At 36.3% G+C, this 24,435-nt stretch overlaps 1 protein-coding gene across 2 annotated transcripts in view; it reads left to right on the top strand.

Moving 5' to 3' along the window:
* SEC6 overlaps positions 1–24,435 on the top strand; it is a 273,118-nt gene that overhangs the window by 132,042 nt on the left and 116,641 nt on the right. For both annotated transcript variants that reach the window (XM_089814272.1, XM_089814273.1), the window contains exon 9: positions 3,350–3,457. In XM_089814272.1, coding sequence (XP_089670398.1) covers positions 3,350–3,457 — 108 coding nt within the window. The remainder of the gene's footprint in view (positions 1–3,349; positions 3,458–24,435) is intronic.

Here is a 24,435-nt window from a genome sequence, read left to right as displayed (position 1 = left end):
ACATTAGGTATATGGTAGATCGAGGTGTTATCAAAGTGGATTACACAAGTACAAATGAAAAAATTGCAAATGTTTTTACCAAACCTCTTGCCAAAGTAAAATTGGAATACTTCAGAGGAAAACTTGGTATGATTAAATTGTAATGTTGAATATTGAATTTAAGTTTCAGTTTTATATGTGTTTATGCTACTAAAGTTGGCTAATTGCATCATATATGCAATGAAAGGTGACGATCTTTCATGGGCAATATTTAGAAGGTAATCTTTGCAAGGTGACGATCTTACAAATGATAGGCCTTTTAATATGATGGTTTTTTTTCAGATACGCTAGAAGTCATTGATAACGAAAGTATTATGATTACTCTAGATATTGTTTTGGACAATTAGAGATCATAATACATGTTATGATAGTGTTCATAACATTGTGATTATAGTTATTTGACAAGTCACTATTACAGTGTTAAAAGTTAGATAAAGTGTTATGTATAGATAGCTTTGATACTGATATCTTGTAGAATTTTTATCACTTGTCCCTTGCTAAGAGGGAGTGTTGAAGTGTAGTGTTAGTCGAAGTGAAGTACTCATTATATTGAGTATATGTATTCATGATTTACATGAACTTTTGTTTTATGTCTTATATTCTTGATAAGAATTATATATATATGTACACACACACACACACACACACATGTTTATATATATATATATATATATATGTTTATTCATAAATGACATTCCTTAACTAATCGGGCTCTTATCATAAGAAGAAACAATCTGAATATATTTATTAATCCACCGAATGATTATCAGTTGTGTTATGATCAAATATTATGTCCACATAGGGACATGACCCTACATGGCCTTTGGCCACGTAGAGTCATGTCTCTACGGGGACATAATACTTTACATATTTAACATGGAGACATTGTGCAGTCTGATATCATTCACAAGGCATATTCACTCCCAGCGATCACTCTCTTCAGCAAATAGGGATATCGATCAAATTGGTTTTGTTCATTCTCCATTACTGTCCAGTTTCAAAGATCTGCACAAGAAGAACAACACAGTACATACTATCAGATTGGTAAGTAATTCTGAATCAATTCATTCTGTAATAACATTTCATATCTCTATCAGAGATCCTGATCTTTACACTTACTAGTTGATAGTTTCCTATTAGTCTATATAAGATAGCTCCTCATTGCCCACATAAGCATCATTAGGTGTACTAAGTGCCAAGTGCACTATTCAAGCTCATGAGAGATGGTTTATTGAAGGTATAACTAGATAATATAATATAAAAGTGTAATAAAATAAAGCTATTAATGTCCAACTAAAGGCCACAAAGATGGTCGATGGGACTACTAACCACAAAACAAGAGGCCAGCCCATAGCAGAGACACCAAATGGTGCCCGGAAGGACAACAACGAAAATCGAAACAACAAACAACAGAGAGAAGGGGGAGAGAAAGTGGGGCAAAGGAGAATCCAATAGGGAGACCCTAAACCCCAAGCCTTTCCAGCCATCTTGGAGCAGGAGCGAAGAAGCCCAGAATAGAAGGGTAAGCCATAGAACTAGCAGTGGGCCTGGGCTGCTTCTGAAGATTCCTGGAAGCAGATGGAGGCTGCAGTTGAAAAGAGCCCTTTTTGGGCTTCATGCATGTGGTATGGCTAGAAGTGGGACCAAGCTAGTGCTTGGTACCATGCACTGAATAGATCCTGAGGTAGAACGAGGTGATAAGCTAACAAGAATGCTGGCTCATAGGATGCTGCTCTGAATAGTGTGGTCATGGAGCCTCACAGCCTCCTGAAGATAAAGTGCTAGGCACCTCTGATCCATAAAATTGAAAGAAGCTGAGAGACACTGCACCTCCCTAAAAAGGCAGTAGAAGCTCCCTTTGATCTCGTAGTATAAAGGCCAGCGGAAGATGAAATGCTCCTTTGAACCAACCTCTCCAATGCTGACAAGGTGGCAAATCTTGTTCTCAATCCTTTTGATTGTAAACTAATAATCTTGGGCATCTTGGGATAACTTATATGCGGAGTGTGTCCCACATACCTACACATGATGCAGTGTGTGCCTCATACAAAATCTTGTATTGCCAGCAAAATTCAATTGTGCTCATAATCTTTGTCAGGAAAACTTGCTATCATTTGTAACACTGGTTTATAATAGTTTCTGTGTGCTAAGGCTAGCAGAGTCAATATTTCCCATGTAGGTTGACAATTGACAGTTGATATGGTGTGTGAAAAGATACCTAGATTAGGGAGTTCTAATAATGTTTCATGTCATTTCGACCAGCCAAGTCTAATCAGATTACATACACTTTTGCCAGTAATATCGTTGTTAGATTCAGAGCAGCAACTTCTGTTCATGGATTTAAAATTTTATTTGGATCTTTTATTTCTATTTAGCTTTTTTATTCCACAATTTTGTTTGTCTAATCTGTCCAGCCTATTTTACTCTTTATTACCTCTTCTTCTACTCTATGTTAAAAAAAAAGATTTCGATTTTTTGACTTCTTGTATCCATTTTTGAATCCCTTCTTGTCATTGGGTTTGTTGTCTTTCTCTAGTTTTTTGTTCCATTCCTTTACATGTCTTATTTGACTGTCAAATTATTATTTGAGTTGCTACCATTTTAACTTTTTCAATAAGATACTTTATTCTGCATAGACTAATCAACTGTGTTTTACCTAGCATTTATTTCATTTACATTATGTAGGCTCTTTTTGTTTCTATCTTCTCTCTAGATAGCTCTAGGTGTTCATGTCTTCAACTTCCCTCTTCCTTTTTAACGACCATTCTCAGCAATCTGTATTCATTGTTATCGTCTCCGTGGTGATAGATCACAGAGTGTGATCCAAAAATTGATCTGTGATGCAGAAAACATTAGAGAGTTTAAGCTAAGAGCATGCTCTTCCACCATCATGGACTCTGGAACATTTTTTGTGACTCTTACTTTATTGGTATATCTTTCTGTTATTGTTCTCTCTTTCTTTGGGTGCAACATATATGCAATTTAAAAAAATTAAAATGCACAAGAAAAGACCAAATCAATTGTTAAACAGAGTTGTTTAATTGAAATACAATAAACTATGTGATTAACTGTTGAAACAATTGCAATCTATAATATATTTCAATTGTAGCTCGGAGAAAAAATCGGAGAAAAAGATTTCAATTTGCATTAGTAGGAACAACCAAAATCCTCTTGGAGGAACACTTGAAAAGTGGGGAAAAACAAATATTAATGATTTACCGGATCTTTATGTATTCATTAATAGATTTTTCAGTATTTATTACAATGTGAACTTGTCTTTTCATCAACATAATGAAAGTACCTGTTTTAGAGTGACTGAGATGCAGGAGATTCTTGATCAACAATTGGCAGAGGAAGCAGCTGAAGCTGAGGGAGGTGGGGTGATGGCTACAATAAGTAATCCTCGTAGATCCACTAAGTAAGATTTTCATACTCATTTCCTATTTAATTGTACTGAACAACACATTAATCATTTCCTATATAATTGTACCGAACAACACATTAATTGTGTAATTTCAAATATTGGTTTTTCTTTTACTTCGATATTGACTGATTTATATTGTTTCCATCCAATGCACTAACTTGCGTTATGAAGAGACTGTGATTAGGAATATGTTTCACAGTCAAATGGTTATGCCTATATTGTAATTCTTGTTTTACCCTTGCATATTTGGCTTCTGTAAGGTGATATCATTGTTTTTGGACAATGATATTTACTGTATTATAATCTGACCATACAATCCTTTTGAAAACCTTAGGATTTTGATTTTCTCATTATATTGATAACTTTGCTACCTTGAAAGTTGAAGATTAGAAAGGAGCGTCACATTAATTTTAGAAGATTTGGGATATTGAATTATGTGATTTGCTTATGTTTCTCCTATATAACTGCCATTTTTCCAGGAGATGTGTATCAGATTATAAACATCATGCTTTGAACTTTTATTCACACCAGTTTATATACACTTTTGGGAACATATTTCTCTAGGAATTGGTGCTACCAAGATAAAAAGAAACCTGGACGTTCCCCTGGGTAACGTAAGTTGGGATCTTAATGGGGGTAACTAAGTTAAGAGCATCCTGGGGTTAAGGCATCCGCTGTTGCCAAAACATGTACTAATTCTTCAGTTTTCTGATTCATTGTATTAATTGTGGTTTTTAGACATGGATAAGCACTCTACCTTTCAAAATTAGAATTTTGAAAAGCTTTCCCTCCCAATTTAGCATCTAGTGTCCACATCAGAGAGAATCTTGGAGGGCCTTAATGGATACTTGTCTAAAGGTTCATGATACTCGGATGAAGTTGGAGGGCCTTATTGGACACTTTTTTAGCTGCAAGTGTAACTGTGTTTTCTAGCTGCCAACAAGAGTAGTTTTTTATTTGACTTGCAGAAACTGCGATGGGGTTTTGGAGTTTTAGGATGATAGGAACTTTCTGTACTATGTAGTTTCCCACCCATGCAATTGGCACATGAAACTAAGTTTTCCAACAAAACTTTTTAAACTAGATCCATCTTCCAAACACCAAGTTTTATTTTTATTTTTTCACCTTTCTCCTTACTCAATTTAGTCTCATGAATTAAAATAACTTCAGATTCAATAAGGTCAAGTTGTGTTTAAGCAAGCACTGTTTGTTAGGGGCATAAATGCCTGTAGCATTCCATAATGTAATTCTCATTGCCCCAAAATTATTTGATATATTTTGTTTTAATGCTTTCAAAACAAATATTGAATGATTTAAAATGAAAAATATTAATTTTCATTTGAATCATGCAAGCTGTAATTGATGGGTCTGAAAAGATCAAAATCTGACATATGGAAATATGTGACAAAAAAAAATGCCAAACTCTATTGTACTAAATGCACAAAAGATTTTATTGGAAATTTAACAAGGGCAAGGGACCACTTGTATTGCTCGGGGTTTAGGAGGAGGTGTTTAAGCATTTCCACAAGTGACTGAAGAAATGAGAGTGGATATAGAGAGAGAGAACTAGCTCTTTTGAATGCTGGTTGAGCTGAAACAAACAAAAATAACAAAGAATTGAAGAGGATGTGTTTAGGTTCATATCTATGTATCTTCTTCTAGTTTCTCCAAGCCTACAAGTACAACAAAACAAAGTGGAACATTAAGCAACTCGTGGAAACCAGGAGAGAGACAAAAGGTGGACAATGCATTGGCTGATTATTTTTATACGAGTACTTTTCCACTCAATACAACAAGAAACCCACATTTCTGTAATGCAATTTAGAAAGTTCTAGAGTTTGGGAAAGGGTACACACCTCTTTCTTCAAAGGCTTTCAAGACAACCTCTTTGAGAGTGATCGAAAGATAGAGTGCTAGGAAAATTAGCTGAGATCAAAGCCTCTTGGAAGGCAGTAGGTTGCACCATATTGAGCAATGGATGGTCAGATATATGTTAGAGGCCATTACTTAATGTTTTAGTGGCTTCCCCTAAAGGTGTTGTGTTCTTGAAAGTGATTGATACGATGAACCAAAATAAAACTCAAGAGTATATTTTTTGGATATTAGAGGAAGTCATTATTGAAGTACGGGTGGAAATGTGATTCAGGTGGTTATTGATAGTGCAACAAATTGTGTGGGAGTTGGGAAGCTGATTGTAGAGAAGTACCCATAGATTTATTGGAGCACATGTGCAGCCCATTGTTTAGATTTGTTGCTTCATGACCTAGCCAAGTTCCCATACATGAAACAATTCATAGAAGAAGAGCAGTTGCAAATTTCATTAGAAATCATCATCTCACATTTAGTCTTTACAAGAAACATGCTTCTAGGGAGCTGTTGAGGCCTTGTGACACAAGGTTCGCCTCATTTATATCACTTTGAGGAGAGTGGTTGAAGAGAAAGCAACTTTGAGATTGTTCCCATTGTAGGCAAGTCACCTTGTCTGTATGCTTTCTGTAATAAATTGCTACTTAAATTTAGATCAAAATGTTGAATGTATGGCTGAGGGGGAATTTCATCAAACAGTTCTCAAGCAACCGAAATATGCTTTGATAACATTGGAATCAAGCTTCACAAGTTTTTATTTATATCACTATGAACTAGTTAAGACGTTCCATCAAACACTTGACATGAAACTCAGTCCTTCATTCCATAAGCAAACTGTGAAAATATTATGATCTTACTAAATGCAGGAACATTATGAATAAATACAATCAGTACCCTCCCAGATTTCCACCAAATAATAATCAGATAGAGTTTAATTCAAAGTTCATGCCCAAACTTCTACTACAGTAATGAGGTATTGATGCAGATTGAACACAAAGTATGCCTGAGAATAACAACAACAAGATTTATTTATGTTAAATGAGGTAGGTACAAACCCGTGACCTTGTTGCCGAGCTTGGTAGATTAGTCTGGTTCTGCAGTGGAGATATATCACGTCCACCCCAGATGTTCAGTTAGTTGCCTTTAAAAATCGGGTGGTATCAATCTTGCAATGCCTATGTTTAGGATTCTCTAGCTCTCACGCTAATGTCTTCATCTTACTGCCGTGGACTGAGAAAGATGGAAGACATTTCCCTAATGGCGGATGTAACTTGTGCACCCTTGTCACGCCTTGGCGACTTGGAATATATTGTCGTTTATCCTTAGCAAATGCCGACTCCACAACCTCCTGTCAACACACATTCTGAGGATATCCTGTTATCGCTGTAACTGGAACTGTAGGCCGACGGTTGTAATACTGGAATCTCAGTCGGGTTCCTTCAACTGTCCACTGTTCCCACTGTTGAATGCTGCCCACGCTACTACGTTAAACACACTCACGACCTCCTTCCAATATTGAGTCTTGCGGCCATATTAACTATTATTCTCAAATGCAATACATCAATTCAACACATACCCAATCTGATATTTCGTCTGCCTAGCCCTTGAATTGACCCAGCTACAATCCGTAAATCACCTTGTCGATTTCTGGTTGTATTGAGTTCCAACTTCAAAGAGGAAAAGATTGGGGTGATGTCCAATCTATTCCGGAAATCTAAACTCGAGGGCTTTCGTCCTCAGAGTTTCAGACCAGTCACATTTAAGCAATCAGAATATGAAGTGTATTGATTTCATAAACTTCTTGTGTGTGAAAATCCCAATGCAAACTCCTTTTATAACTTCGAAGTGAGGGAAAAACAATGAAGCAAGGAATGTGGGATAAAACACAATTTTCGTCCTGTAGTCACTTAAGTCACTTTATAAAGTAAATGACTTTATAACATAAAGTGACTTTATCCACACACTTTAATAAAATATTGAAGTATATATGATAAAACCTCCGATGCAACTGGTAGGCATCTTGTTAACTAATGGCGTTAATTTATCCGGATGTGGAGATAGATTAACTTGGCACCAAAACACTAGTGTTGAGAAGGGGACATGACACTTTTAGTCCCTTAGACCCTTCTGGTTGTCTTTTGTTGGACATTAATAAATTTATCTTATCTTATCTTATCTAATGAGTGGGAAAATTTAACACTTTCTAAAAGTGCTAAGGAGAAGCACATAGAGAAAATTATTTTAAACAACAATTTTTGGGAAAGTGGAGCAAAATTTTTGAATATATGCAGGCTAATTATGATGTTCTTTGTATGGTGGATGGTGACGCTCCTTGTCTTGGCATGCTCTATGAAAGCATGGACCGTTGTAAAGAATCCATTCATAATGCATTGAAGAATGTAGAAGTAAACTACATGGAGATATGGGAGGCAGTTGATTCTAGGTGGAAAATGATGTACAGGCCTTTACATGCAACAACTTTCTTTTTGGAGCCAAAGTTAATTCGTATTGATAGACAAGCTGATTGTGAAATTATGACACAGGTTTATGATGCCATTAGCAAGTATGAGCGAGATCGATATACTACAACTCTAATCAGAAACCAATGCTGGAGATTCAAGAAAGCAAAAGGGGTGTTTGGACTAGAAGCAATGCAATATGGTTTGATATGAGCTGAGGTAACTAGCTATAGATGGTGGATGAGTTATGGAGCACAAACTCCTGAGCTACGATGCTTTGCGGTTAGAGTATTGAGTTAAGGAGAAAGTTCATCAAACTGTGAGAGAAATTGGATTTTCTTTGACCACATCCATTCCAAAAAGAGGAGTAAGTTGTCATGCAGAAAGTTGGGAGATCTTGCCTATGTTCGTAGCAATTTTGAATTGGTCATGAACAAATAAAAAAATAACTCCACATCTTCTTCACAACAAGGAATCTCAGAAGACATAGTTGCAAAACCAAAAATACTAAGAGGGGGAGGGGGTGAATCAATATCTTAAAACTTTAAAACAAATATAACCGAAGGAACAATAGAATTCACACTACAACAAAACATGGATACCAATTTTGTCTTGTGGATAACCCAACAGGGTAAAAAACCACGTTATCACTAATCTCCAAAAATGGGCTGCCACCCAGTCCAATGAAGAGCTGCAACTCTTTTATACATCCAAATATAGCACAGGCTCCAACCTGGACACACAGAAGCTACAACCTCAAGAGAGTGTGTACCTAATACATTTGATATAAGAATATGGATTTGACACAAATCTTAAGCTCTTGTTTTACCAAGAGATGGTAAAACTCATAAAACGAATCCATTAATGCAGAACTTGAACACTCATATATCTATTTTAATAACATCTTTTCTCAGGTTCTTACAACACTTTTTTATTTGCATTCACCACACAGACTCCTATTATAAGAACACGAATATTCTCAGTAAAAATGATTTGGACTTCTACAGAACATACTCGGAACCAATGCCAAAAACCAAAAACTTTTTCACACTCCTTGTTGCCTGCCGTTACACTTGGAGAAAACAAAATCCCATCATCATTTTCCAGAAAACGCTTGTCTTGTGGAATACTGACTTGCCATGATACTTCATTGGAATTTACTCTTCAACTTTTCATTTACAGTCCCTCTAAATGACCTTCCAAAAACCTGCTTTATGAATCGCTCCAGCTCTTGTTATTCTCTGTATACACAATTTCCAGTTTGCATATCTACTTACCTTTCTCTTTGAAGCATGACCTGCAAACATATTCTGTGTGCATTTTTCCATTAGTCCACAGCCTACTTTGTCAGTTCCACTATACATGCTCAACTTATTCACACCACCTATTCTCTTCCAAAGAAAAGATATATTTTATGTTGAACCTGTTACTCTGCCCTATCATCATTTTAGTTGTCGTTCCTATTCATGCAAAGAAAAAAAAATATAAAGAGCATAATGTATTGCATATTACTGACACTTGGCATCTAAATGCGTCCAGCTTCAAAGCAAGATTCCACTCATGATTTCTCATTTTTGACTCTGAAAGAAAACCTCCATCGTTCATAGAGCAGTCGCAGGATAATAATGGATTACTAGTTGCCGAAACACAAATAAAATGCACCAACATGTACTATTTGAGAAATTGCAGTAACTATTGTGCTCACTAGGTTTTCAGAGAGCAACCAAAAATTGAGAGACACCTGGATAGATATGTTTTTCACAGACGCCAATCCACATATCTTTCTTGTAAGGATATCTACTCACAAGAGACAAAAAGGACACGTCTTCTACAATATACTGCGACAACATACACCAGACACATCAATTCATACCCAGATGACAACAAACTCTTCTACTAACGACATGTAAATGAAGATCCAAGCCAACAAGGTCAAGATCCAACTCATGCTATTCAACCAATAACAGTCTTAATTATGTAACAATTATTTAATATGCAGTCTCTCCTTGTCACAAAAACTTTAGCATACGTTTCAACAATACATCTACAACACTTGGACTGCTTTGATTATCCATCTCATACTTCTCAGTAAACTTATGTATGCACACACAAACATAGAATTACTACTCCATAAGAACATAGGTAACAAATATAGTATATACAAGTAACGCCAAATTATTGGCACATCATTGCAAAATACCAACAATCTCCTCCTATTTTTCATTGATGACGACTACAACTGAATTAATAAATTTGCATATATACGACTTGTTAATTCCTTGTAACTTTGACAAGATACGTGTTCTGATTTTCAGATCAGTCTGATCCAGATGCATGAGTTCCCTTAAGTATTGGTCACTAGAACATATTGTTCCCTCTAGAAAGATTGGCATCTTCCTTGTGGCTTTTATAAGCCATCTTATTTACTAATGTGGTTAGTTAGTTATTAACCATTATTAACTCTTGGAATGGGCACCAATCTTGAGGAAACAATTATGTTGTTAAATAGGCCAACCTAGAGAGGGACATGTCCATTCAATGAACATGCCCCTTGAGTTAGGCATAAGGGAGGGTTAGATTGCAGATTAGAAATCTGTAAGTCTGCTCTTCTAGCAATCTGCCCAAATAGAATCAAGATAGAGGATTGTAAACATTTGCAGAAGATCCTTGATATTAACACAACTTTCTGAAATATACAACTACCCCCTGAAAAAACAGTCCCCCTTTGACAACAATGATGATTAAATCTGAAACAAAACTGAAAGATATTACAATGGAGCTCATTGTCTAAACATATGCCAGCTAGTGAAATAAAAGAACATCGAGAGCTAACCGGATTACAACCTTCCTTTTGAAATCTTTTAAGAAGCCCTCTAACACATTTAGATTGTGAAATAAAAATACTATCAACCAATTGATGATTTTGCAACCCAAGTAAATAAGTTAACTCACCCATCATTGACATTTTGTGGTGAGTTCATAGCCTGATATCACTGATATTCTAAATGCTTTTTAAATGTAAAAATGACTTGCATGAAATTGAGAGTCAAAATGGTACAACACTCATGATAGCTATCGAATTTTAATATGTACTTTATTGTAATATTTAGAGTAGGATAACAGTCAAGCAAAAAGGAAACAACCGGTTACACACCACCTTACTACAGTTCAGAATCTGCCCTTAGACGACAGTGCAAAATGACTAGCAAGATACTGAGTTCATTACATAAACCAAATAACATGTAGTTTAATTACATAGTTTATAAATACTGTTCGGTCTTGTTGAGAGTGGATGACTTTGAAAATAGTCATTCAATGCTCAAGTGATGTTTTGGCGGATGAGTTGGCTTCCCCGCCACTAGATGCTTAAACAGATAATGCCTGGGCTTGTACTCTTGTCTGGTATCAATCACATGTGTCCTTAGAATGAAAGCTTTGAGATATACACTTTCCACTTCCAAAGTCCAATGTGCAGACATACACAGTAATTATTGGGCCCTCCTTCCAATAGCTTCCAATCTAGTTGAGCCGTGGGCTATCATCGCCAATACTTGACAGATTTGATTTCCACTTGTAATGGGCATCTTTCACGAATATACAGGTGAACAATCTTAAGGAAATATTAGCAGAATAGGGGTGACTTCCTATTCTGAATATCAGAAGGGATTTCGTCCTTCCAGAGAGAGGGTTTACCTTACCAGAGACAAAATTTCATTCTCATTGCATAGCTTCTCCACTACCCACACATAGCATTAAGACTCCTGACTCCATTCAAGAGTGTTGTCAATTACGTTGCCGAGGACCCCCCATGCACACAAGTGGTTCGAGCATTACAACCCAACTAAGGGAAGAGATGCAATGAAGTGGCCGCCAGCTAGACGAGATGGCAACTTGATGCCATGTAAAATTGCACTTAAACATGCAAGACCTGCAATAGAGGAAGAAATACGTTAAATGTGAATATTTAAAAATAGTAACCATTTCAACATTCCACCTCAAGACATCCCTAGCATTAAGACTTAAGCTTGCCAGGATGTCAAAGTAGGCTAAGCTTAATTTAGGCTTAGTTAATGGGAGGGCTCATGGCACATTTTCGATTCATTTGTCATACAAACAGAAAATTTCTTAGTCATTTTGGTGTTGTCACTTCCATAAAACAGCTCATCCACGTATTAAACAACAATAAGAATGCAATTACCTTCCTCTTTTACCTACAGGTTGCAGTCCACATAATCCTTTTTGAATCCTTCCTGCTATAGATATGTCTAGTTTGTCATACCAAACTCTTGGAGCTTGTTTAAGTCCATACAATGCCCTAATTAGCTTGCACACATTATCCAAATTGTTAGACAGAGTACACCCTTCATGTTGCTCAACATACACTTCTTTATTCAATTCACTATTTAAAAATGTATATTTAACATCCATTTGATAAACTTTGAAAGCCTTGAAAGTGGCAAAAACGAGAAATATTGTAATGGCTTCTACCATTGCTACAGGTGTCAAAGTTTCATCAAAATCAACTCCTTCAACTTGAGAATACCCTTTGCATACTAAATGTGCTTTGTTTCTTATTATTTTCCCATCTTCATTTATCTTGTTGTGAAATACCCATTTTGTACCTATGACATTTTTTTCCCTGGGTCTAGGCACAAGCTCCCATGTATTACTCTTTTGGATCTGCTCTAATTCCACTTTCATAGAAGCAATCCAATGCTCATCCTTGGTTGCCTCTTCGAAACATTTAGGCTCAAACACAGAGATTAGTGAAACATCATCATCTTCAAAATAATTGACATTTTTTGAAGAAAGCCTTGTTCTTCTTTCAGCTATTACTTGATCTATGGGATGATTCTTTTGTACAAACTTAGAGGGAGTTTTGGAAGATGTACCAGTTTCACATTGTATATCAAAACCGGAAGGTACATGTGTAGTTTTAGCTTCATTAATGGAAGATATTCCATTATCACTGTTTGATTACGACTTCTCTGTTGCATTTTCTTTATCTTTGCCTGCTGCGCCAGCATGAGGAGATGGAGGAGAAGAAGGTACAACAATTTTGTCATCAATTTTTTGCTCATTGTCGCTGTTCACATTCTTGCAAGTTTCTTTAGTAACTTTGTGAATTTTAACTTTTGCACTTTCAACAATTTTATACAGCCTTTTGTCGTAACATTTAAAAGCCTTACTTTTGGATGAGTAGCCAAGAAGTGTACTTCCATCCAATCTTGAGTCAAATTTGCTCAAGTAATCTTCATCTCTCCTAATATAACATGGGCTATCAATATTTTTAAAGTATGTAACAATAGCTGGTTAACCTTTCTAAAGCTCGTAAGGTATCTTATTGTACTTTGCTCTCAAGAAAGTTTACTTTTGAATGTAGACAACTGAATGGACAATTTCTCTCCAAAAGGTATCACTTACTTTTCTTTAAATCATGAGACAGCGAGCCATTTCTTGAATTATACTATTTTTTGTCTCCACAACTCCATTTTGTTGCAGTGTTCTAGGAGCTGAAACTTGTCTCTTAATCCGATGCTGTTCATAAAAACTCACAAACTCATTGGAGGTAAATTTATCACCATTGTCCTAACGTAAACATTTAATCTTTAAATCCACTTCATTTTCAACCAAGCCTTAAATGCTTTAAACTTATCTAGAGTTTCTGATGTCTCTTTGAGAGAAACTACCCAAGTCATGTGTGAATAATTATCTATTAACAACATCAAGTATCTCTCGCCTTGTAGACTTGCTGTCCTAGTTGGCCCACAAAGATCTGTGTGGATAAGCTCAAGTAGCTTGCAGCTGGAAAGTTCTCTTGGTTTGAAGGAAGCTCTTGTTTGCTTCCCTTCTTGACAACTCTTGCAGATGATGGTTGCTGTTTTTTCTAGCATAGGCAGGTCTCTAACCGCTTCCTTCTTGCTGATATTAATCAGATTATCAAGATTTGTATGCCCAAGTCTTTTATGCCAAAGCCATGATTCTTATACTTGACGTAAACGACAGGTTTCATCCTTAGTATCATAGTTGGAAAACTCACCAAAGGCAAAAACTTGCCAAGCCCCCCAAAAGTTTAATCAGGAAAAACTCGGCGATTTAAAAATAAAACTCGGGAACCTAAAAAACCGCTGGAATTTAATTAAAAATACATTTATTTTGCAAAATTTAATGAGAAGATGTATCTAATAAGTTAATTAAAGACAATACAAAAGAAACAAACAAAGTTTAGATATATATATAAATTCATAGTGCGTACGAAATTGCATTCTCATGTGGAATGCTCATGGTAGGAAGCAAAATAGTAAATAGTTTCAATCTGTCAAACTAGAAGTAAATACTAAAAGTCTAAATACATCAATACAATGTCAATGACTCAATCACATCTTCCTCTTTCCACTTGCACTAGCAGGAAAGCGAGGGGGTCTAGTCCTAGAAGAAGTGCCCCGCACTAGGATAGGGCGTGAGCTGCGTGACTGTGAACTCTGTGGCTGTGCCCCCTCGCTCGACGTCCCTACTGATTGGCTCGACGTCCTAGAAGAGGATGCATCTCCTCGTAATGGTAATGTCTGATGCTCGCTTGAATCATCCTCGTCCTCGTCCTCGTCCTCGTCCTCATCCTCAATGTCATCCATAGTGAATTGAAAATCAGCGTCAGCCTCCCCCTCCATGGCCTGCCTCTCCAAATCAGCGATCTCATCTGGTGCAAACAATGGACCTGGCTCTTGTGCTGTCTAATCAAAATAAGGATCTATCTCATCTAGATCAAGTGGACCAGGTAGTTCTAAGAGCTGTGCCTTTTTTATGCGCAACTTAAGATTATAGTGCACATAAACAAGGTCATTAAGCCGTTTTTGAGTCATTTTGTTTCTTTTCTTTGTGTGGATGGACTCAAATAATCTCCAATTGCGCTCACAATGAGATGAGCTAAAAGGTTGTGAGAGGACTCTGAGAGCAAATTTCCTTAAATTGGGGGTATTGCCACCCCAACTTGCCCACCAAGCATCTGCAAAACAAAATAAAAAAAGTTATAAAGCAATAAAAAAAATAATCAAAAGCACAACTTATCAATTAGCAAAAGTTTTAAAGTTTGACGCTTTACCTAGTGCTTGAGTAAATCTTGCTCTCTTTGCTAGCATAGAAGAGAACAAAGGACCCCTCGATTCCACATAGATTTGTTGTTCGGTCACAATAAGGTCTCTCTTCTCTTCACTTGATATCATTCTCTCAATGCATTTAGAGAGACCTTCCATGACCTCTCCATTAGGATCTGAGTAGGAATCATCAGCCCTAAAACAAATAGAAAATGATATCAAGTCTTACTACACAACCTTAAAAAGTGAAGTAAAATAAAGTCTTAGTGAAATCCCAACTTCAAGGACAATCAATTATCATGATTCATAGTACACAAATTTGGGATTGAGGAAGTACCCTGCTACATGAATAGGTTGGTGGAGCATATTGTTCCACCTCCTATCAATTATTTCCCAAATGGGGTCAAATCTGAGACTGTCCCCATGATAGTAACTTCTAACAGCCTCTTTCGCCCTATCCATGGCCTCATAAAGACCTCCCATTGGGGATTGCTGCCCATCACGTATGCGCAAGACTAGAACCAGGGGCAAAGACATCTACATTTGAAATTTGAAAAATACAAATTAGTTAATAACATAGTAAGTTATGAATTGATAATGAAACTTGAATAAACTAAAAATATAATGTTTTGATTTTTGAAGTTACCTCCACAATCTCCTTAGCCTTTGCAAAAAAGCTATCATCAAAGACTATCCGTGCCACAGCCTTTCCTTCGGGCTTCTTTGAGTAAGGTGAAGCAACCCAATCAGCACAAACAAACATTTGCTTCAAAGCCAATATGTGTTCAATAATACTTTGCAACGTCAAGAAGACCGTTGCAAACCTTGTCATAGCAGGTCTCATCAAATCTTTTCCTTTAGTGGCTTTTCTCATCAAACTAAGAACCCATGGGTGATTATAGATATATTTCGTGACTCGCCTAGCATCTTCCACAATTGGACTCACCTAATCAAGTTTTCCTATGTCCTCCAAAAGAAGGTCAAGGACATGTGCTGCACAAGGTGACCAAAAAAGTGTCGGATGCCTCTCTTGGAGGATTCTACCTAAAAGATTAGCAAAAAATCAATAATCAGTAAAAAACTTTCCATATTTAGTATTTACATATTACATCAAATATAAATTGAATAATACCATAGCATTACATTTATGATTCATATTGATTCGAATATAAAAAATTAAATTTACCTGCTGCCACATATGCTGCTGCATTATCCGTGATTATTTGCACCACATTCTCTATTCCCACCTCCATGACAACATTCTCCAACATTAAAGCCAATGTGGCTACATTTTTCACTTTGTTGGAGGCATCGACAGATTTCCAAAACACTACATCATCTTTGCAAGCAACCAAGAAATTAATAATGGTTCTACTTCTTCCATCTATCCACCCATCAGATAAAATGGTGCAGCCATACTTCTTCCACTCTTTCTTTTGGTCTTCTATCAATAATGTCGCCCTACCAACCGCTTTGTCAAGCAACCTACAAAATTTAGGTGTAATATAAAATAAAGTGTAAGTGTTAGTAAAAAACAAGGAAATAAGTTATAACAATTAAGATTTAAAATATAACAATGAACTAAAGTGAATCACAATTATTTACAATTACTAAAATTTAAATAGTAAAATACTAACCTTCCACTCATATCTTTGCGATTAGGCGGCTTGTACCCTTTGCCTGATATTGTTATTGCATTGACCATATTGACCCAATAGGGACTATCAGCGGCATTCATTGAGATATTGTTGGAAAACCAAAAATCAGATGCTACAATATCAGTTTGCTCATGCACCTTCTTAAACCATGCAGTGCCCTCTAATGATGGCTGTGCTCCAGGTGTGTTTCTGGGCACAAAATAACCCCCTATCCCTGATGGGGATCCGGATGGTGATGAAGAAGTAGGAGATGTAGAAGAAGTGGAACCGGTAAAAGAGAAATTTTGTTTGCAAATCCGTGGGCCACGAAGAGATCCTGGTATGTTCTCAAGTGCTTCTTCTTCCTCTTGCATATCAAAAGGAGCTCCTTAAGATTCAACTATGGCTGCCCTTATGGCTAATTTTGCCCTCCCCCTATTCAATTTTTTCTCTTCAGCAGCTGCAAGTAGGGCATTGATGAATCTTTTTTCTTCATCAGTTACCTTGAGACAAGGATTTGAATCATGTTTCTTTATGCCTGCAAGGTGGTATTTGAGGCGGTTTATGCCTCCAGAAATAATTCTCTCACATGGAATGCATATCACTTTCCCAACATCATTTGGAGCTTCATAGACAAACCGCCATGTCTTATCTCTTGCATTTTTAGGCCGAGTGCCTATATATCCAGAAGGCCATTGTGTTTGTGGCCACTCTTCTTGCGGATTTGTCATGTTTTTTTAATGCTTGACCGTTGCCTTACACATAAATTTATTGAAAAATGAATATACAAAGTTAGAACTTAGAAGCTAGGGTTTCAAATGATTCAAACTTCAAACTTCAACCATATCCTTAGCAAACAACAAACTTCAACCATATCCTTAGAAGCTAGGGTTTCAAATGATTCAAAATGAGTTTAAATGATTTGAAAACATTTACAAACAACAACAAAAACAAAAGAACATTTGTTATAAAACTATAAAAAGTTTTCAAACTATGATAAGATGAACATACCTGGAAAGAAATTTGTCTTCTAAAATCGGTTAGAATCCTCTACAATCCACTCAAATCCGCCTTGAATCACTTGCAATCAGCCAAGAATGCCTCCAAACCTTCTTCTCTTGACTCCTCAAGGCTCTAAACAATGCAAATACAAGAAAGAATGAGAAAAAACACACTCACTGCCGCTTTAACCCGTCACAGGCCGTGGGCAAAACTTTCACTAGTAAATCATTAGTTTTTATTAAAAACTTGCCGAGTTTTTGCCGATTACTCAGCGAGTTTTTACCAGATTGCCGAGTTTTTAAATCAGCAAGTTAAATGGTGAAAAACTCGCCGAGCTAGGAAACTTGGCGAGTTTTAAAAACTTGCCGAGTACTCAGCGAGTTTTCCATCTATGATTAGTATCATCAAGAATATAAAGATTGTTTGTTGCCCTAGTAGCATTTACAATAAGCTTTTCAATTTTCTTAATGATGCAAACATTTGAATAAAAAACAAGATCATAACCTTGGTTACAAAGCTGACTGACACTTAAATATTTGTCTGTCAAACCTTTGACATAAAGCACATTCTCTCCTTTAGTTCCACCTTTGTTTAAACATTAAGGTTCCAATACCAACAACTTCAGCAGACGAAGTACGTCCAAATCTGACCTTTCCTTCTTTCATATTTTTTAATAGTATGGAACTTATTCAAGTCACCAGTCATATGTCCAGAACAACCACTATCTACTTATCATATATCCTTTTCATTTCTAGCAAGAAGAGCGATTTGAACAACCAAAGCCTTAAGAGATACATCCCGATTCTTCTTCCGCTGAACTTTTGTAATCTTTGGTTTTCCTTTTGCTTCAATATGGTTTGATGACCCTAGACTATTAATCTTGCAAAATTTTGCAGCATGACCAAAATTGTTGCAGCTATAACAAATGATTTTATATTTGCCAAAAGAACCAAAAGAATTTCTGTCAAAGAAGTAAGACTTTCTACTAGTGAAAGATCTGCAATTTATGGCTTTTTGTCCAGAATAATTACATAAGAAGCAATAACCATTGGATGGTAATGGGCTGCTCACCACTTGTAGTCTTCTGTTCCTTTTCTTGCGACATAACTTTCACTGACTTCAAGTTCATTACCTCTTTTATCTAGTGATGATTTTTATGAGGCTAGAAGAATATCCAATGAAATGCTGATGTTGTTATTTGTCACCTCTTCACTTGATAAGGTAGTAGATTCGCCAAGGTTTCTTAGAGAAACAACTTCAACCTCTAATCTGGAAATATTTTCTTCTTTCATTTGAATCTAATTTTCTGAACTCTCTCGAGTCTTCCTAGCCTCTTCATTCAATTTTTTTGAATCAACAAGATGTTTTTGAGCCTCACTAAGAGCCAGAAGAATCTTTAGTTTCTCTTGACTTTTTCACTTATATTAGGTCTAGAAGATTCTGTTTTTTCTTCTTGAATTTTTTAATTTCAGACAAGACTGCAACTAACTCATCATTCATTTTGATATCAATTTGAGTGTCTTCATTGGCAATACGAGCAATATCCATTTGGAGATCATTACCATGTATTGTATGCAATTGCTCCAAAATTTCTTCAGTTGTACTAAGATGCAAGTTCTTATCATCCTTTGGTTCAGCTAAACAACTTGGATAGCTTTCATTGCTTTTGCTTTGGGTGACATCTTATTTTCAGAATTTGTGAGTCCTATGGAAGATACATAATCAACTGAAATACATTCACATACATCAAGACCAAGAGCCTTGATGTAAATCAGGATTCTAAAACTCCAAATGGTAAAGTTTGTCCCATCAAACTTTGGATCCCCAAGTTTGTCCCATTAACCTTTTGCAGATTTAAGTCATCTATTGCCATGGACAATATCTCATCATTTTGAGGATCATTCTCACTGCTAAAAGGACTATCGCTGCTATCCTTAGAATAGAGTCCTTTTTTAGATTTATCAAATTTCCTATTTTTTCTTAAAAATTTCCCACTTCTTTTAAACTTTGAGCTTCTTTCATCACTGCTGTCCTCTTCTTTTTCATGAGGACATCTTGAAGCAAAGGGACCAAACTTACCACAGTTAAAGCATTTTAAAGCCATCTTAGCTTTGCTCGTGCTAAGTCCTTTCTTCAGCTTCCTTACAAGATAGACTATCTCATCATTTGAGTCTTCTTTCAAGCTATCACTTGACTTTTGCTCCTTCTCTTTTGAACTTTTTGTAGCCTTGAAAGCAGTTTACCTTTTTGATGATCCTTCTACATTGGTATGCATTTCATATGCAGTCAGGATACCGTGCAACTTATCCATGACGAGAATATCCAAATATGACATCTCATCAACAACAGAGACTTTGGCATTAAACTTTAAAGGTAGAGTGTGTAGAATCTTTTGAACAATGGTCTTTTCATCAATTGTCTCTCTAGAACGTTTGAAAGCATTCACAATTTCATCAACTCTTAGGAAGTAAACAACAACACTCTCATATTCCTTCATGCAAATACCTTCAAAAATCATTTTATGTGTTTGAAAATTTTCCTTCCCAACTTTATTGTCACCATGATAAGCATTCAACAACTTATTCCAAACTTCTTAAGTTGAATTGCAGTGCATAACTTCGACAAATTTAGATTCAAAGAGAGCACATAGAAGTACATTCACGGGTTTGATATTGTTTACAAAGGCCATTTTTGCATCAACATCTGTAGGAGGTTGAGCTGGAATAGCGTACCCATTGACCACACTCATATACACATCAAATCCAGGAGACATAATGTAGGTTTTCATATGAACACTCCAAAAGGCATAGTTTGCTCCATCAAAAAGAGGGGCACGATTTGTGGCAAGACCTTGTAAAGCACTCATGTTGATATAGGACAAACCTACACTCAGGCTTTTAAGCTTTTGGAAGAGAGAACTTGGCTCTGATACCAATTGAAAAACCAAAAATATTGAGAAGGGAAGAGGGTGAATCAGTATTTTGAAACTATAAAGTAAATGTAACCTGAGTAATAACAGAGTTCACACTAAAACAAAATAGGGACACCAATGTTGTCTCGTGGAAAACCAAACAGGGTAAAAAACTACGGTATCACTAATCTCCAAAAATGGGCTGCCACCTATTACAAGGAAGAGGTGCAACTCTTTTACACACCCAAATACAATACAGGGTCAGACTTGGACACACAAAGGCTACAACCTCAAGAGAGCGACTACTCAATACATCTGATATAAGAACAGGGATTTGATACAAAGCTTAAGCTCTTGTTTTACCAAGAGATGGAAAAACTCATAAAATGAACCCAATAATGTAGACCTTCAACACTCATACATCGATTTTAATAACAACTTTTCTGAGGTTCTTACAACTCATTTTTATTTGCATTTGCCACACAAACTCCTATTAACACTGCTCTCTTTCAAGGACATGAATATTCTCAGTAAAAACAATTTGGACTGCTAGAGACCATGCTTGGAACCAATGCAAAAAAGAAACTTGTTCACACTTCTTGTTCTCGGCCATTACACTTGGAGAAAACAAATCCCATCATCATTTTCCAGAAAACGCTTGTCTTTTAGAATAGAGACTTGCCATGATACTTCACCGAAATTCACTCTTCAAATTTTCTTTTATAGTCGCCCTGAATGCCTTTCCAAAAACCTACTTTTTGAATCACTTCACTCCTTTTAATCCTTTGCATACACAATTTCCAATCTGTATATCTACTCGCCATTCTCTCTGAAGCATGACCTGCAAACATATTATGTGTGCATTTTTTCATCAGTCCGCAGCCTACTCTGTCACTTCCACAGCCAACTCTGTCAATTCCACCACACATGCCCAAGTTATTCGCGCCACGTATTCTCTTCAGAAAGAATACATATAATTTATTTTGAACCTGCTACCCTGCCCTATCATCATTTCAGTTGTCATTCCCAGTCATGTAAAGAAACAAATATGTGAAGAACATAATGTAACACATATGACTGACACTTGGCATCTAAATGCATGCAGTTTCAAAGCAAGATTCCACACATGATTTCTCATTTCATACACTGAAAGAAAACTCCCATTGTTCAGTAGAGCAGCCGCAGGATAAGAATGGATTTGTAGCCGCTGAAACACAAACTGAATGCACGAGCACTTATGATCTGAGAAATTGCAGTAACTATTATGCTCATTATGTTTTTACCGAGCAACTGAAAATCGAGAGACACCTGTGAAGGTCTATTTTCTATAGATGCCAATCCACGTCATTCCCGTAAGGGTATCTACTCACAAGAGAAAAAAAGTGTAGTAATTTGACTCCAGAAATGCAGCAAATATGACTAAGGAAATTGTAGACAAGGTGAAAACTTGAAAGGAAGCAGTACTGAAATCATAATATTCTCCAATTACAACAGACCTAGTACAACATTTTGTCTGCTATTGAATATGGAGGTATATTTACTAAGGAGATCATACATGCCTATTCATGTCCGAATCATTAAAACATTGGTTTACAATCACAAAAACAAAATAACAATAGGAGATCATACATGCTTATTGATGTTCGAATCATTCAAACATTGGTTAACAATCACAAAAACAAAATAACAATGGAACTTGGGATAACCATGGTTGTCTAGTAGTCTGTACTGTTCATACTGGTGTGCCTTTCAAGGGGCATAAGTTTTGAAGCTACCAACACTGCTGTCACTCCTGTATTCACGCCTGCTGCTAGAACCTACCTTTGTGTGGTGACCTGGGTCTGCAGCCTCCCTGCACCCCCTACGGCCCCCTCACTTGCATCCGATATGTGCCAACCTTGCAGACAGTGATTAAGACACACAATGCCTTGCTAGCAGCCTTTTTGCATAGTGTTCAGGTCTTCCATCATTGGTATAGTAGACTGTGGAGATGGTGCTTGCTTCCCAATCAGTATTTGCGACACTCGTACTCCACACTTCAATCTGCACTTCCTGCGAGTTACTGCCGCAGCAGTACTATTGTCGGCCTCTTGTAACCGTAATCCGACACTATTGCTGTCCTCCTGGTATCAGAGCTTCGACCTTCTCTTATTCTGCAATCTGTATGCATATACAGGAATTATATGGGCCATGTCTGATATCTCAAACTCCTCCTTTCTGCATCTATTGTGGATCTTGGTCTTGCGGCTTCTCCTTGCTACTGAGAACTAACTTCCCCCAATATTCCTCACGGCTAACATGATGGATATTGATTGAAACAAATGCACCATACTGCCCATCGCCTATTATAAAAATAATGCACTAATACTGTCAACCGATTACTATTGAACCTGGGAACTGATGGAATACTATTGTTCTGCATTTTCTATACCTGAACCTGATGTAATCTCACAAAGAATACTGGGGCTATGTCCAGCCCTCCAAACTTCTTAAGGGGTTTCGTCCTTAAGAAAGCATAGTCACATTTAAGCAACCTGTTTGTATTTTAACAATATCATATCTCATGGTGTGAATCCTAATGTAGCTCCTTGCTTTTATTACCTTGATGTGAGGGGAAATGCAAACAATTAGGCAATGTGGGATAAAAGCCAATTTCGTCTTTTAGTCACTTAAGTTACTTTTGTCATAAAGTAACTTATAAACTAACTTTATTAAATAAAGTTGTTAATGTTTTATAGCTTCTATCGGATAAAACATAAACATTAATTCGTTGATTAAATATTATTATTATATTTTATAATTGTGTAAGTCAATATTCATATCTCTATAATTATAGATCAAAGGTCTTTCATTCATGTCCATCTAATATTAATATTAATATTTCCATATGACCAAGCATGATGCACGTGTTTGTGCTTCCATGTATGAAATGGTAATAGGGGCCTTATGGTTACGAAGTTCAATGTCTGCGTTAGGCATTTTGTAATCTCCTTAATAACGTCAGTCATTGTATTAAACCCGACGTGACCCACCATAATACTTACGTTCGTCTTGCTTAGGTTTTCAGTGCACATTCCAATGTTTATCTTGCCCACGTTGTCCGGTGATTATAATCTTTGTGATTAGTTCCATTCCATCACCTTTGTTCGACGTGTTGGTTGAAGTAGTTTTTATGTAGGGTTACAACCCTTCGTTTGGTATGATAGTTATTATGGTAAGACTCCTCTCTTTATGATATCAGAAAAATATATTTTTGCTTAGACTTGAAGAAGGACCCGACATCGTATATATATATATATATATATATATATATATATATGGTATTTACAAGTGTTTCACATAGTTCAAATATTCATAAGAGTTTTATATCAATTTATAATTATATCAAATTATAATTTTGTTGAAAGGATTGAGAACCTTTTATATATATATATATATATATATATATATACACACTAGTGAATACGAATAAATCTAATCGAGAAATTTAACATGGTATCAGAGCAAATTTAAGAAACGATCCCAATTAGATTTATTTGATTCAGTGCACTAAATTTTTTCTCAATTTCCTTATCAATCAAAATGGCGAGCGGTATCAAGGTCGAGGATAGACTTGCAGTGATTCAAATTATGCAGCATGGAAACTACGAATGAAGTTGACCTTAAAGGAAAATGACCTTAAACAATTCATTGACAAATCTGACCAACCACCAAAAGGGAATGATGAATTGAATAAATGGGAAGAAGATAACACTAGAGCCATGAAATTAATTGTGGATGGTGTTAGGGATCATCTGCTCCCTACTATCTTAGAATTAGACACTACACACGAAATGCTTCAAACTCTTGTAGAAATGTTTGAGATAAAGAATACAATGAGAATTATAACTTTGAAAGACAATCTCTCCAACATTAAAATGAACAAAGGAGAATCCATTGCTTCATATTTCATGAGGATAATAGAACTAAGGAATCAACTCTCCACAATTGGCCAAATTTATGATGA

This window comes from Cupressus sempervirens, chromosome 2 (assembly GCF_028749045.1).
Source record: "Cupressus sempervirens isolate cs-2001-9-10 chromosome 2, ASM2874904v1, whole genome shotgun sequence".
NCBI lineage: Eukaryota > Viridiplantae > Streptophyta > Pinopsida > Cupressales > Cupressaceae > Cupressus > Cupressus sempervirens.
Note: the sequence above shows the minus strand (reverse complement) of the source record. Positions and strands in the feature narration are given on the sequence as shown.